The sequence below is a fragment of the Octodon degus genome, unplaced genomic scaffold (genome assembly GCF_000260255.1).
Source record: "Octodon degus isolate 3935 unplaced genomic scaffold, OctDeg1.0 scaffold00279, whole genome shotgun sequence".
Classification (NCBI taxonomy): domain Eukaryota; kingdom Metazoa; phylum Chordata; class Mammalia; order Rodentia; family Octodontidae; genus Octodon; species Octodon degus.
The window spans coordinates 915,084-927,736 of NW_004524855.1; the positions used below are offsets into that span (position 1 = coordinate 915,084).

The window sequence follows — 12,653 nt, forward strand, 5'->3', positions numbered from 1 at the left end:
CAGTGAGCGACCAGAAACCCTACTGCTGGCCCAGGCCTGAGCAGGCCTCAACCCTCGGCCCCACCCCAGATGCTGAGGCCTCTCCACATCCCAGGCTCTACCGGCCCTGCAGGGCACAGGACATGAAGGGCTGGGCAAGGTGCAACCCAGACAGGGACTGCGACCCTCCTACCAATGCCCCATCCCACAGCCTCCCGTCAGTCTAGGGCTGGCGCAGTGCCCCAAGGCGGAGACTGAAGTCATCTTCCTCATGACTCCCACCCAGATTATTATCTTTGGGGATGGACCAGGGAAGGTCCCCTGCTGTAGGGACCGCCTGGGCTCCAGGAAAGCAAAGCAGGCAGATCAGCCTCCTGCCGCCCCACCCCCATGTCCACAGCCCAGCAGGGTTGCATCCTCCTAGGGGCTGGGGCAGGGATGACAGGAAGGAGTGGCAGCCAAGGCAACTGTGACCATTTAATCATGGTGATAGGGTGGGGACAGGTGGCTGCCCCTGGGCTGGGCTCGGCAGCCCACCTTCCTCAGGAGCCAGCCCTGCAGCCTTCACATGCTGACGAGGACCCGGTGGACAGCCCTGGACACCTGAGCATGAGGCCACACCTGCCCGCCGCATCTGCCCGCCCGCCCCCATCACCCCCCCATCACCCCACGGGGATCTAGCCTCTGGCCCTTCGGCAGCCTCTGTCCCTAATCTCCCAGGCCAGGGGGCTCCTTAGAGCGGGGGCTCTTCCTTCTGGGGGGTCCCCGTGGCGACTCGCTGGGAGTGGGGGCGGGTGGTGGCCTTTAAAGCCTCAGAGAGCCCTCGAGGCTGGAGCCGGGTGGTGGGAGTTTTGGCCGTGGAGCCTGGGGCGGGCACGGGGCTCGGAGAAGCCTCCACGATGAACCGGGCGCCTGGGGTGGACAGAGGCTGGCCTGGAGAGGCCGGAGGTAGAGACGGGGAGGGAGGTGTCGGAGGGGAGCCTGGGCTCCCTGGGGAAGGGCCCCCCGGCTTCCAGCGGGGCGAGGCCTGGGCTCCAGGCTGGCCTGTGGGCTGGGGGAGCAGGCGAGACACGTTGGCCCCTGAGAGCAGCTGGCGCAGCTGGAGCACGGACTGCAGCAGGGATGCAGGGGGCGGCCCGTGGCAGGAGCTGCAGGGGTCAGGGGCCTCCGCGGTTTCGTGGGGGCTGCGGGTGGCTCCTGGAGGGCTTGGCTCTGGCTTCACGCCAAGTGGGTGCGGGGAGCCTGGGGAGGACAGGGGGCAGACACTTGGTTTCTGCCCAGGGCCTCGGCAGCGCGGGGACAGGCAGGGGCGCGGGTGCACCTCCATTTCCTGTCTGCCTCAGACAGCAGGAAAGGCCCAGGCGATGCCAGCTCAGACCCAGGCAGTACCGATGTGGCAGAGATGGATGGTGTAGATTCCCCAACGGTGACAGTCGGGCCACCCACGTGTGGGAGGCTGAGGTACAGCTGCAGCAGTACAAGGAGCGGGGGCAACAGATAGGAGCTCTGTCCTGCAACTCTGTTTTGCTGTCAAACTAGAATATTCTCCAAAAAATCCGTAACAGCAGCCACTTGGGGCTCAGCAGTGGCTCAGCAGGAAAGGGCTCACCTAGCATGCCAGGCCCTGGCTCATCAAAGCCCCCCCACTAAAAAAATAGTGGTTTATTTTGTTCTGTTGTTCAGAGCCTCAGCCTGGAACCCAGCACACCCTCTGGGGAGAAAAGCAAACCAGAGAAAAAAGCACTGAGGCTGCAGGCACATCTGTGGGTGGCCTGGCCACAGGTATGACCAGATAAGACGAGGGACCAGGCCTGCATGCCTCCCAGGGACAGGCAGTGTCCCGGCATTGGTGTCACCTGGTCCCACAACGTCTGCACAGGCATGAGTCACTTGGTGGGGAACTAGGCCCTCCTGACCTGTCCTTTTCTGTAAAGGTCCTGGTTTTTTCCTGTGCCCTTGCTAAGCAACCTGCTACCCCACTGGATCAGCAGCTACACTTGTAATCCTATTGGTTGATCATAGTTTCGACCCAAGTCATAGCCACCTCTGATTTTGCTCTATAAAACCTTCTCAGAGAAGTGGGGCCTCTGGCAACCCACTTTTGGGTCCCCTCCTACTTCTCAGGAGTTGCTTCTCTCTCAGTAAATTTTGCCTACTCTTAATCTCTATGGTTCCTTAAAGTTCATTGTCCGGTTTTGAGGAACACGAGCTCCGCACATCTGACATCCAGCTGGATAGAATTACAATTTCCCTGTAGCAGAAGCAGCCAGGTCTGAGGTGGGCACAAGCCCGCGCCTCGGGAAAGCTAATGGTCTGAGACGGTTTGGGGATGCAGGAGCTGCTGTCTCCATCACTGGGGCCTCCTGCTTCAGGAGCCCTCCCGGGAGCACTGTGGGAGACACCACTGCTCCCACTGACACCCTCGGACTGACTGCTTACTTTCTGTCCACCATGCGGTCCCACCCCCCTGCCTAGTACTTGGGATTAAACGCTGGGCTTTTGCACTGAACTATAAGCCCAGTACTTTATTATTTACTTTTTTTTAATGTATTTTTTGGTACCAGGGATTGAACTGAGGACCTCATACTTGCCAGGCAGGTGCTTATGCCACTGAGCCATCTTCCCAGCCCTATTATTTTTTTATTTAGAGACAGGTCTTGCTAAGTTACCTAGGTTGAGCTTGAACATGCAGTCCTCCTGCCTCAGCCTCCCAGAGTGCTGGAATGGCAGTGTGCACTAGGGGCAGCAGGCCCCTGTGTGCTGTGGAAGCCACTCTCCCTCCGGGCCTGGGCCTCTCCCCAGCAGCCTTCTGCTAGCTTGACTGGGAGAGAAAAACCCAGGCGGGAAGCCGCAGGTAACAGCCCAGGCCACAGACTGCTTACCTGAGCAGGAGGCACAGCAGTCCCCAGCAGGGGCAGGCAGGGCAGAGTCTGTGCAGGCCAGCGGACAGGGGACCCTCTCACAGCTCACTTCTCCCAGCTGAGGAAGCAAGGACACTCTTGCTAGGAGCAAGGGCACAGGACAATACCAGCACGCCCATAGCCAGAGGGGTGCACCACGGCCGGCGGTGCGTGAGGCTCACCTGGCATGTGCAGCGCATGCAGGGCTCGTCATCCAGCATGAAAACCTGGCCATTGGTCACCTTCCTGCCCTCATAATTGCAATCTGGGGGGCACAGGACACGGCGTGAGGGCTTGGTCCCACTGGAGCCTGGGCAGGTGGCCGGCCCCACTCACCACGGCACACAGGGCAGCACTCGCCATCAGGGTGGAAGGGGTAGGTACAGGCGATGGGACAGTCCACCGGCGAGCAGGCCACCGAGCCCAGCTGTGGACACAGAGATACTGGCACCATGCTCAGGCAGCAGAGCCAGGGAGGTGTTGGGGCAGGAGTGGACTTTGCTCCTTGTCATCCTGCTAGGACACTGGCCTCCAAAGTGCAAAGGCCTGGCCACATCCACAAGCTCTGCTGTCAACAGGGGCCTGCTGACCAGATGTCCCAGGGACTGTGGGGAGTGGGTGAGTGCTCAGGACCAGGACCTGGGTCTGCCTTGAAGGGCGGAGCCAGAGCACAAGCAGAGTTGAGGGCCATGGAACCCACCACATAGCCGCCGCGCTTGTGAGTAAGGCACCAGGTCCCCCAGGCTGGGCCTGCAGTTCAGTCTCTTGAAGACCTGTCCCCTTCCCACCTTCCCACAGTGAGCCATGGTGAGAAAGGACAGAACTTTCCCCTCTGCCCCAGAGCCACTGCCCCCAGCCACCGCCCCGGGGCCCTGAAGAACCCTGTGGCTCAATCTCAGCACTGAGACCTCCTGGCTGAGACGTGTGGGCCAATGATGCTGCCCTCTAAAGAACAGGGTGCCAGTACCCCACCCATAGAAGGTCCAGGGCTTGGGAGAGGAGCTAGCACGCCCAGAAGGACCCCCAGGTCACACTCTTCCCAGCCCAGTTCCACTCTCTGGACTGTCCTGTTAACCCCGCATGTGGACACTGGCTAGGAACGGCCCGGGCAGCCAGAGGGACCATGGGGTCTGGGGAGCGGGGCTTCCGGAGGGGCAGGTGCATACCAGGCAGATGCAGCTGAGGCATGGGTCAAGGGCCGATGGGAAGGTCTCGTTGTTGTAGAAGACTCGGCCAGTATAGGTGCAGCCTGGGAGCAGTAGAGCAGAGGCCGGAGCTCAGCCGGGAGGCAAGTATCCAGCTGGGCTGCCCAGCCCTGGTCTCGGCTGGGACCACAGTGTCTGTGCTGCAGCACCTCAGGTGCAGTGGGCCGGGATGCACACCATCTCCTCCACCCACTCCCCGCACACTGGCCTTCTGGCTCCCGGCTCCTCAGGCTCGGCTAAGCTAAGGTGCTACTTTGGCCCCAGATTCCACCATGATGACAGGCAAGCAGAAAAGTGAATGATGTAGGAACAAAACTCATCCAAAAGATACCTAGTGAGCCTTGTGTGTGTGTCACAGAGACTAAAAGATGAGGCCACGGAGCTAACTATGACAGTGGGCCTCTTATTTACTTTGCTTTGCATATTTTCTCATTTCCTGCTACCATCTATGCATGTTGAGATAGTAGAAAAGATAAAAAACGATTATTAAGAACCACAGCCTCAGCTGAGGACAGTGGCACACACCTGTTATCCCAGCTAGTTGGGAGGCTCAAGTGGGAGGATGGAAGGTTCCAACCCAGACTGGGCAATGGAACGAAGCCCTATCTCAAAATGAAATTCTACCAAAGGCCGGGGCTGTAGCTCAGTCGAGGCGTGCTTGCCAGCTCTGTGTGACTGCTCAGTGGGCACGTATCAGCCCCTAGACACACAGGGAGCAAAACCACTGGTTTCCTCCTCTGTGAAGTGGGGAGAGCCAAGTCTCTGGGGCCTGACAGGAGATGAGGCTGGGCCAGGGTGGGCGGCCTGGCAGGGGGAGCCAGACCCAGGCCCTGTGGATCGAGGCAGGCTGGGGTGGGGTCACCTGCCGAGCAGTCGGGGCAACACTGCCCAGGGACCCGGACGGGGTGGGGACAGGAGTCCACGCAGTCTGTCCGCCTGCAGCTCACAGAGCCGTCTGCCTGGAGAAAGGAGGGGTTCACCAGACTCACCTCCCAGGCCAAAGGAGGGCAATACACATAGCTCGCCACCCCTCAAGGCGCCACCCTGCAGCCAGGGGTGCAGGTCCTGCAGAAGGCCACAGCTGGGAAGGTGATCTGAGCCTTCCACAGGAGTCTGCACAGCCCAGAAGGTGGCTCTGGGCGGGTTCCCAAAGAGCACCTGTCTTCCTGGCCACACTCTCCCCCAGTGTTCCCTGGGCCTTGGCCCACCCCAAACTACAAGGACAAAAAATCCTTTCTTCAGAGGAAAACATCCCACCACGATGTGTGCTTCAGAAGATTTCTCCCCCCACACACGTCCTTCCACTCTCCTGCTTTCTCTCTGTTTTCCTGTTAAAGAATCTGACTGTTCACGATCTTTTCTCCTACTCTCTTATAAAACAAGTACGAATATCTTGGACACCAGAGAGAAGCCCCCTGGGAAGGTGGCTGTCCTCTAACTCTCATAAAGCACGCTCAAGCTTGTAACAGCCAGAGGCAGGAAAATTGCAGGTTCAAGGCCAGCCTGAGCAATGGAACCAGACCTTATCTCAAAATAGAAATTTTAAAACCAGCTGGGGTGTAGCTCAGCAGTGCAGCACTGGCCTAGCATGCACAAGGACCTGGGTTTTAGCCCCAGCACCACACACACACAAGGTGCAGGCCAAGCCCCTCACACACAGGCGTGCGCGGAGTCTCGGGCTGGGCCCGGGGCCTGCGGGTCTGGCGGGGCCTCCCGAGGGGCTGCAGCGCTACTGCTCCAAGGCCTATCCTGCAAGGGCAAAGGGAGCTGGGTGGCTACAGTGAGGGCACCAACGCACAGCGAGGCTGCACCCGGCGAGCACCACCGTCCACCGGCTCTGGCGAGAACCTTCTCCTTAAGCCAGGCCCCACCCCGCCTGGCCCACCTCGGAAGCCCAGGACCCGGGCACATCCAGGGCTGAGGCTCACTCTACACAGACATGGGCGCAGGCCAAGGCCCACGCAGCACAGCGCGGCCAAGAGGAGGGGACCGCAGTGGGGCAGCGCGAAGCAGCTGAAGGCGAGCAGGCTGTCATTCACCTGGCAGATGCATAACTCACAGGGGTCGCCGGGTGACCAAATCTGTCCCACTGGAAACTCGGCCCCGTTGTCATCCAGGGAGCAGCCTGGCTGGGGCAGGAGGGGAAGGGGTGGGCGAGAAGGCGAGGGTGGGGCCTGGAGCTGCAGGTACATACAGCCCTCCATGAACACACGCACAAACACACGTGCGCCCACACAGGCACCCCCTGCTGAGTGCTCAGAGCTGCCCCTCCTGCCTGGCCTCACCTGAGCGGGGCGTGGGCTCAAGACAAGAAAAGCAGCACTGGCCAGGGCCCAGCCGCCACTCCTCCCGGGGACAGTCTGGCTCAGGACACGGCATGAAGGAGCATGTCACCTTCCCATTCTGAAAGGCAGTGGGTGCACGGACAGTAAGGGCCACTGGGAGAGCCCAGCCTGGCCCCCACCACGCAAGCCTGACCCTGCTCCTCATATACCCCACCCTGTCACCCACTGCATTTCCCACCCACCGGGGTATACCAGCACCAAGACACAGAGCCGGCTGTGTTGCCCCCCTCATCCCGGACCCGGGCTCACCTCCCCTCTCCTGCCTGGGCTCCACGCCCACAGTCAGGCCACACCCATGCCGCCAGGTGTCCAGAAGGCCCAGAGTGGGTGGCCCTCGGTCCCCACCTTGCCTACTGCAGCATCTGGACACTGCACTTGCTAGGCATCCCGGACCTGAGCCTTAACCTTTGTGGGCACAGCCGCACCTGTGCCGGGGCCAAGCCCCAGGGGATCCTGGGCGGCTCCCGTTGCCACAGGCAGCCAGCCAGCCCTGTCACCTCCAGAGTTGCACAGGGGGGTCGCAGCCACCTACCTGGCAGGCACAGGTAGTGCAGTCATCACCAGTGCCACTGAACACAGCCCCCTCCGAGTACCAGCGGCCGTGGAAGTGGCACTGTGCTGTGGGGAGAGGGGATGCATGGCCCAGACAGCACATGAGCCGTGCAGCCTGCGCGCATGCTCTCTGGGCCTCTGTTCTCCCAGCAGGGCAATAGTCTTGATAACATGTGCTAGCTCACAGAGACTGTACAGGCCATGGAAAGGAACCCAATTGAAATAGCGTAACAGGCTAGGCATGGTGAAAAGGCATTGGTCCTAGCACTCTGGGAGGCTGAGCAGGAAGATCTCAAGATTGAGCCCAGCCTCTACAATTTAGCAACTTTTCAGACCCTATTTTAAGGTTAAAAAAAAAAAAAAAAACCCAAAGGGGCCTGGGGATGTAGCTCAGTGCAAAGGCCCTGAATTCCATCCGTGCTACCACAAAATAACAATCATAGTAACAATATAACATGTAAAAGTTAAAACATTTTAAGAGAACACCGGCTTCCAAACTGCTCTGCTCCACTGCTAACAGGCTGCGTGCCTGAGCACTGAGGTGACCTCTCTTAGCCTCAGTTTCCTCGTCCAAACAAGAGAAAGAGACTGAGGTGACACAAGGGTGTCCACCAGGAGGACATGGGGTGGCAGGGACGGCTGCGATGGCACTGCGTCACCTCAGGCCGGAGTGCACAGGGGTACAGAGGCCTCTGCCACCGTTGGCTCGCGGCCACGGCGCACTGCCCGTGCAGCAGACGGGTGGTGGACCTGTGCCCTCCCCCAGCTGCCCCGTCCCACCCCCTGCACAGGGCGGACCCAGCCACTCACCAGGGGCACAGGCACAGCAGTCCTGCTGCAGAGCAGCCTCGCAGGGGCCGGGAGGACACTCGGGCGAGATGCAGGACACATTCCCAGCCTGCAGAGATGGGAGCTGGGCTGGGACCCACCCTGACGGGCTGCCTGTGCCACACCCTCCCTGCCTGGAGTGCCCAGGGGAAGCCACTAGAGACTAAAACAAGTGCCACCACACTATGGCCCTCTCTGGGGCTCCTGCCCAGAGGTTAGAAGACCCCCTGCAATGATCCCTACGTAGCCCATCCCTGTCACACCAAATGCCCCCCACCCGGAAAGGGAGACCTGGCCCGTCACATTGCATCTAAGCCATGACCCGAGGGGCTTTTACTGGCTGGTCAAAGAAATAAATTTAAAAACAAATTCTAAAACTGTGAAGGTAAACTGGGGGTGGGAGGAGCATGGGTCGCGGGCCTGTGATCCACGCACCCAGGAGGCTGAGGCAGGAGATCAACAAGAATTCGGAGCCATGGGTGCCGCCCTCAGAGCCAGGCCAGGAGCCACGTCTAAAGGTGGCAAAGGGGCCAGGGAGATGGCTCAGTAGAATAAGCACTTCCTGGCAAGCACAAGGGCCTGAGGTCAATCCCCGCCCCTGCTTCACCAAATAAATAAATAAACAAACAAACAAAATAAAATAAAGGTGGCAAGGGTGGGAGCACGGGGTGGTGGCCAGAGCTGGGCTCGAGACTCAGACCTCAGCCCAAGTCCTTGCAGGAACAGGCCCAGGGAAGAGGGCCTACAGCAGGTGGGACCTCGGGCGGGAGATAGACGGAAGGCACAGCGGGACAGCACAGTGCCCAGCCCTGCCTGGCTCTCAGTAGGAGCTCACTGCCTGCCCGCGGCGGACTGACCCTGCCTCAAGCAAAGCACCGAGCCAGGCAACTCGGGAGCCTGAGGCAGGAGGACAGCATTCAAGCCCAGCCTGGGTAAGTTAGCAAGAGCTTGTCTCAAAAAATATAAATGGTCTGGGGCTGTATTTCAGTGCAAAGACCCTAGGTTCAATCCCCAGTAAGGCAAAAAGTAAAAATAAAAAGCTTCTCAACAAGCTGAGGGTGGTACAGCAACGTTCGTTTGGGGGGGCAGACCTTCAGCCAGGAGAGAGCAGCCCGGGAGGCTGGAGCCCTTCCCTCCCAGCAGCCTGGGCGCCTGCGGCTCTGCCCACCCCCTGCTTCGTGCCCCGCCCCTGCTTCACGCCCCGCCCCCTGCTTCGTGCCCCGCCCCTGCTTCACGCCCCGCCCCCTGCTTCGTGTCCCCGCCCCCTGCTTCACGCCCCGCCCCTTCAATGCCCCAGGTTCTGATTCAAACCCACAGCCCAAGAGGGCCCCAGACAGCTACGAAGGCTGGGAAAACACCCGAGGGCCGGGCTGTGGCACTTACCAGACAGACACAGACCGTGCAGTTCTCACCGGGAGGCGAAAACACATCCCCATTCGCGCGGACCGCGCCGCTGTGGAAGCAGCCTGCACGGCAACGGGGGCAGGGACCCCTCAGAGCGCTGCAGGCTCCCCTCGCAGCGTGCAGCGTGCAGCTGGGGCCTCTCGCTCTGCCGGGGACACCCTAAGGACACCCGAGGACCCCAGGACTAACGGGAGACATCTGCAAGGGCCTGCAGCCATCGGCGCCTTCAGGGCCCAAGGGTCTAAACTGACAGCGTCACAGATAAGACAAAGGACGCCTGTGCCCACGACTGAGCTGCTGACTCAGTTTCCCTGAGAGGCCTTGGGCAGTCACTGAGCCGCCCCACCACTGACATTTTCATCATGAAATGGAAACGCCATGATGCACCCAGCAGGCCACAGAGGGACTCTCAACCTTGGTAATACACACCAGCACTTTCCACGCGGGCTCAGTAAAAATGCTCTTTGGTTTTGGTTTTTGCTTTTGTGTTTTGCGGTGCTGGGGATGGAACCAGGGCTGGCACATGCACCCCAGCGCCTGGCGAGACTAGTAACTGTGGCTGTCTCCCCAGGAGCTCCACAACCTTGCACTTCAGAGCCTGTCCTGTCAGGAGGGGCCCTCCTGCACTCCCCTGTGGCACACAGACCTCGGGGATGTGCACAGAGCAGGGTTGTACAGACTGGGGAAGGGCCAGGGAGGACTAAGTTCCCTTCCAACACTAGCAACTAGGTCCCAACAGAGAACTGGGGCAGACAGAGGTGCAACCCTGGGAGGGATGTGGCCAGAAGTGGGGTTTGGGAAGATGGATGAAATGAATGAACAAATGAATGAGGGTTGCAACAGCCTAGATAGTGGGGGTCACAACTCAAGCCCAGAGAAGCCTATCCTCAACCCCCACCTACAGGACCAGGAGGCCCAAGCAGCCCAGGGATCCAACGGCTCGTAGCCCCCCAGGAGACTTGAAAGTGCATGGTGGTGTGAACAGCCGTGGGGTAAGGATGGCTGGGAGAAGAGAAGAGACTGCCACGTGCACGCACACACTCACCTGGGCCACTTCTCACCTGTGCAGGACGGGCAGCACCCCCCATCCAGAGCGGGTGCTGGGTGGGAGCACACGGCCTCACACCTCACCTTCGCACAGGTCACCTCCCCGTCCTGGAAGCACAAGCAGGCACTGCAGCCACCTTCAGGTCACAGGCATGGCAGTGGGCAGCAGGATGCACACACCCACCTCGCACCAGCACTGCATGCACCCGGGCACAGCCCAGCGGCTCCCTGATGCGTGCACGGCTCCCAGGTGCCAGCAGGGAGAGAGTCCCGGGGCCAGACTCTGGTCCTCCAGGTCGTGGGGGGAAGAAGGGGTGGCAAGCGCCTCCCCCTGGAGGAGGGAGGGGGATCCAAGGGTTCCCAGCAGCGAGGCACCAGGTACTGGAGCAGCAGTAGGGGTGGACAACAGCCAAAAAGGTCCTAGAGGGTGGGTGGTCCCAAGCCCAGCAAAGGGACCTGGGGCCCCAGGACTGGGACTGTGACCTGGGGACAGGCCCGGCTGGCCAATGTGAGGAAGCAGCAACGCCATCGCAGGAGGCCTGGGCTGCAGGATAGCCGAGGGTGCCAGCACCTCTGGGGGCAGAGCTGCAAGAGAGGCATCAGGTGACTGGGGCAGGAGGCTGGGGCTCGGGCCACCACCACCCTGACTGTGGACTTAAGGGACTGCTGGGACTGAGAGAGCCAGCAGCCACAGCGAAGAGTGGTGGGACACGACTGCACAGGAACGAGGGCTTCAGCCTTCCCAGGCCATAGTCAGTACCTGCCCCTGACTCTAACCTTAACTCTAACCCTGACTCTAAGCCCTCAACCTATGACTAACCCTAACCCTAATTAACCTTAACCCTAACTGACCCAAGTCCTAATTAACCCTAGCCCTAGCCCTGCAGGGATTGCCTCACCCCGGCATTCTGGCCCTGTCCCATGCCCAACCTAGTGGTGGCGTCCCTGGGGGAGGGTGGAGGCAGGGCTATTTGCTCAAGGGGCGGGGCCATATCCAGGGCGGGCGACCGCCCGAGGGGCGGGGCGGGGCGGGGCGGGGCGGGGCTCGGCCGAGTGCTCACCCTCGCAGGAAACGCGGTCGGCTCGCAGCCTGAAGCCGGGTCTGCAGGTGCATAGGAAGCTGCCCACCGTGTTGTGGCAAGAATGGTGGCAGACTCGCCTCTCCTGCGGCCTGCGACACTCGTTCACGTCTGTGGGAGAGCCCGGCTGCCTTGCACTTCTGGGGAGCACGTGCTCCTCGCCCTGAGCCTGGGCAGCGCTTGCGGGCCCACCCTCTCCGGTGCAGGGGACCTGGAGGGCGGCGGGGACAGCGACCGTGCGAGGAAGGCTCCGCCCCTCCGCCCAGCGCCAGGCCTCGCCTTCCCTGGGAGGTTTTGAGATGAGGAGCACCTCGCTCTGCAGGGACCCTTAGGACAGGGGACCGCCTTTCCCCAAGCCCGGACCTGCCCTGGTGCCAGTCCTGCTGTGGACACGTGCCAGCCGGCTGAGGGCAGGTCTCCCTCCAGGCCAGAGGAGCCAGGGCCCAGCGGGCTTCCCGACCTGAGAGCCGCGCCGCCCCGCCCCGCACGCCCTGGAGCGCAGCGAGAGGCCCGCGGGCCGGCTCACCCACGCAGGAGTGCCGGTTGCCGTGCAGGTGGAAGCCACTGCGACAGGAGCACTTGTAGCTGCCCACGCTGTTCCTGCACCTCTGCTGGCAGGGCGTCCCCAGGCACTCGTTCGTGTCTGCCGGCACAGGACAAAGCTGGCTTCCCGGCCGCACCCCACCTGAGGCCCTGCTAGACGCCGGCGTCGTTTGTCTTCCCTAAAGACTCCCAGACGCGGTCAGGCCTGCGCCCTCCTAGCTGTGCTCACCAGGCCTCTGGGCACCGTCTGGGTCACGGCTTCTTCCCCTGCCGTCACCCTCGGGCTGCCTCTTCCCCAGGCCCCGCCCTCGGCCTGTATCTCCTCTGCCCCATGCCTTTCAAGCCCTGATCCCCTTCTTACGGCTCTGACCAGCCTCAGTTTCCCCATCTGCAACCTGGGTGGCTCAGCACTTCCTCAGAGGACCAGCGCGGGGCGCGGTCCCCAGGGCTGTCCTGCTTCCTCCCCTGCTCACCTTGGCAGCTGTGGCGGTCCGCAGCCAGCTGCATGCCCGGCCCACACTCACACACAAACCCGCCTTCTGTGTTCACACAGTGGCCCTCGCAGGAGGCGCTCAGGCACTCGTCAATGTCTAGGAAGAGAAAACGCTCACACAGCTGGCTCTGAGCATGGCTGGGACCCCACCCTGGGAAGAAAGGGTACACACCAGGAAAGCCTTGCTAACTTGCCCAAACTCGAACTTGCAATCCTCCTGCCTCAGCCTCTTGAATTCTGGGATTGCAGGTGTGCACCACTATGCCCTGTTTATGATC

The 12,653-nt window shown here is 61.2% G+C and overlaps 1 protein-coding gene across 3 annotated transcripts in view; it reads right to left on the bottom strand.

Annotated features, from left to right (window-relative positions):
- Positions 1–450: 450 nt before the first annotated feature.
- The window catches only part of Vwce (von Willebrand factor C and EGF domains), a 15,525-nt gene continuing 3,322 nt past the window's right edge, over positions 451–12,653 (bottom strand). The window contains exons 5-20 of one of the 3 annotated variants that reach the window (XM_023707067.1): positions 12,356–12,472; positions 11,866–11,982; positions 11,322–11,450; positions 10,445–10,845; positions 10,275–10,368; positions 9,193–9,275; positions 7,792–7,879; positions 6,962–7,047; positions 6,370–6,487; positions 6,144–6,209; positions 4,947–5,039; positions 4,046–4,128; positions 3,216–3,306; positions 3,062–3,144; positions 2,862–2,958; positions 451–1,221 (exon numbers count right to left, since the gene is read on the bottom strand). In XM_023707067.1, coding sequence (XP_023562835.1) covers positions 713–1,221; positions 2,862–2,958; positions 3,062–3,144; positions 3,216–3,306; positions 4,046–4,128; positions 4,947–5,039; positions 6,144–6,209; positions 6,370–6,487; positions 6,962–7,047; positions 7,792–7,879; positions 9,193–9,275; positions 10,275–10,368; positions 10,445–10,845; positions 11,322–11,450; positions 11,866–11,982; positions 12,356–12,472 — 2,255 coding nt within the window. In that variant the 3' untranslated portion in view covers positions 451–712. Of the gene's footprint in view, positions 1,222–2,861; positions 2,959–3,061; positions 3,145–3,215; positions 3,307–4,045; positions 4,129–4,946; positions 5,044–6,123; positions 6,210–6,369; positions 6,488–6,961; positions 7,048–7,791; positions 7,880–9,192; positions 9,276–10,274; positions 10,369–10,444; positions 10,846–11,321; positions 11,451–11,865; positions 11,983–12,355; positions 12,473–12,653 lie in introns of all 3 variants that reach the window. The other 2 variants (XM_004646752.2, XM_023707068.1) reach the window with 2 other exon arrangements.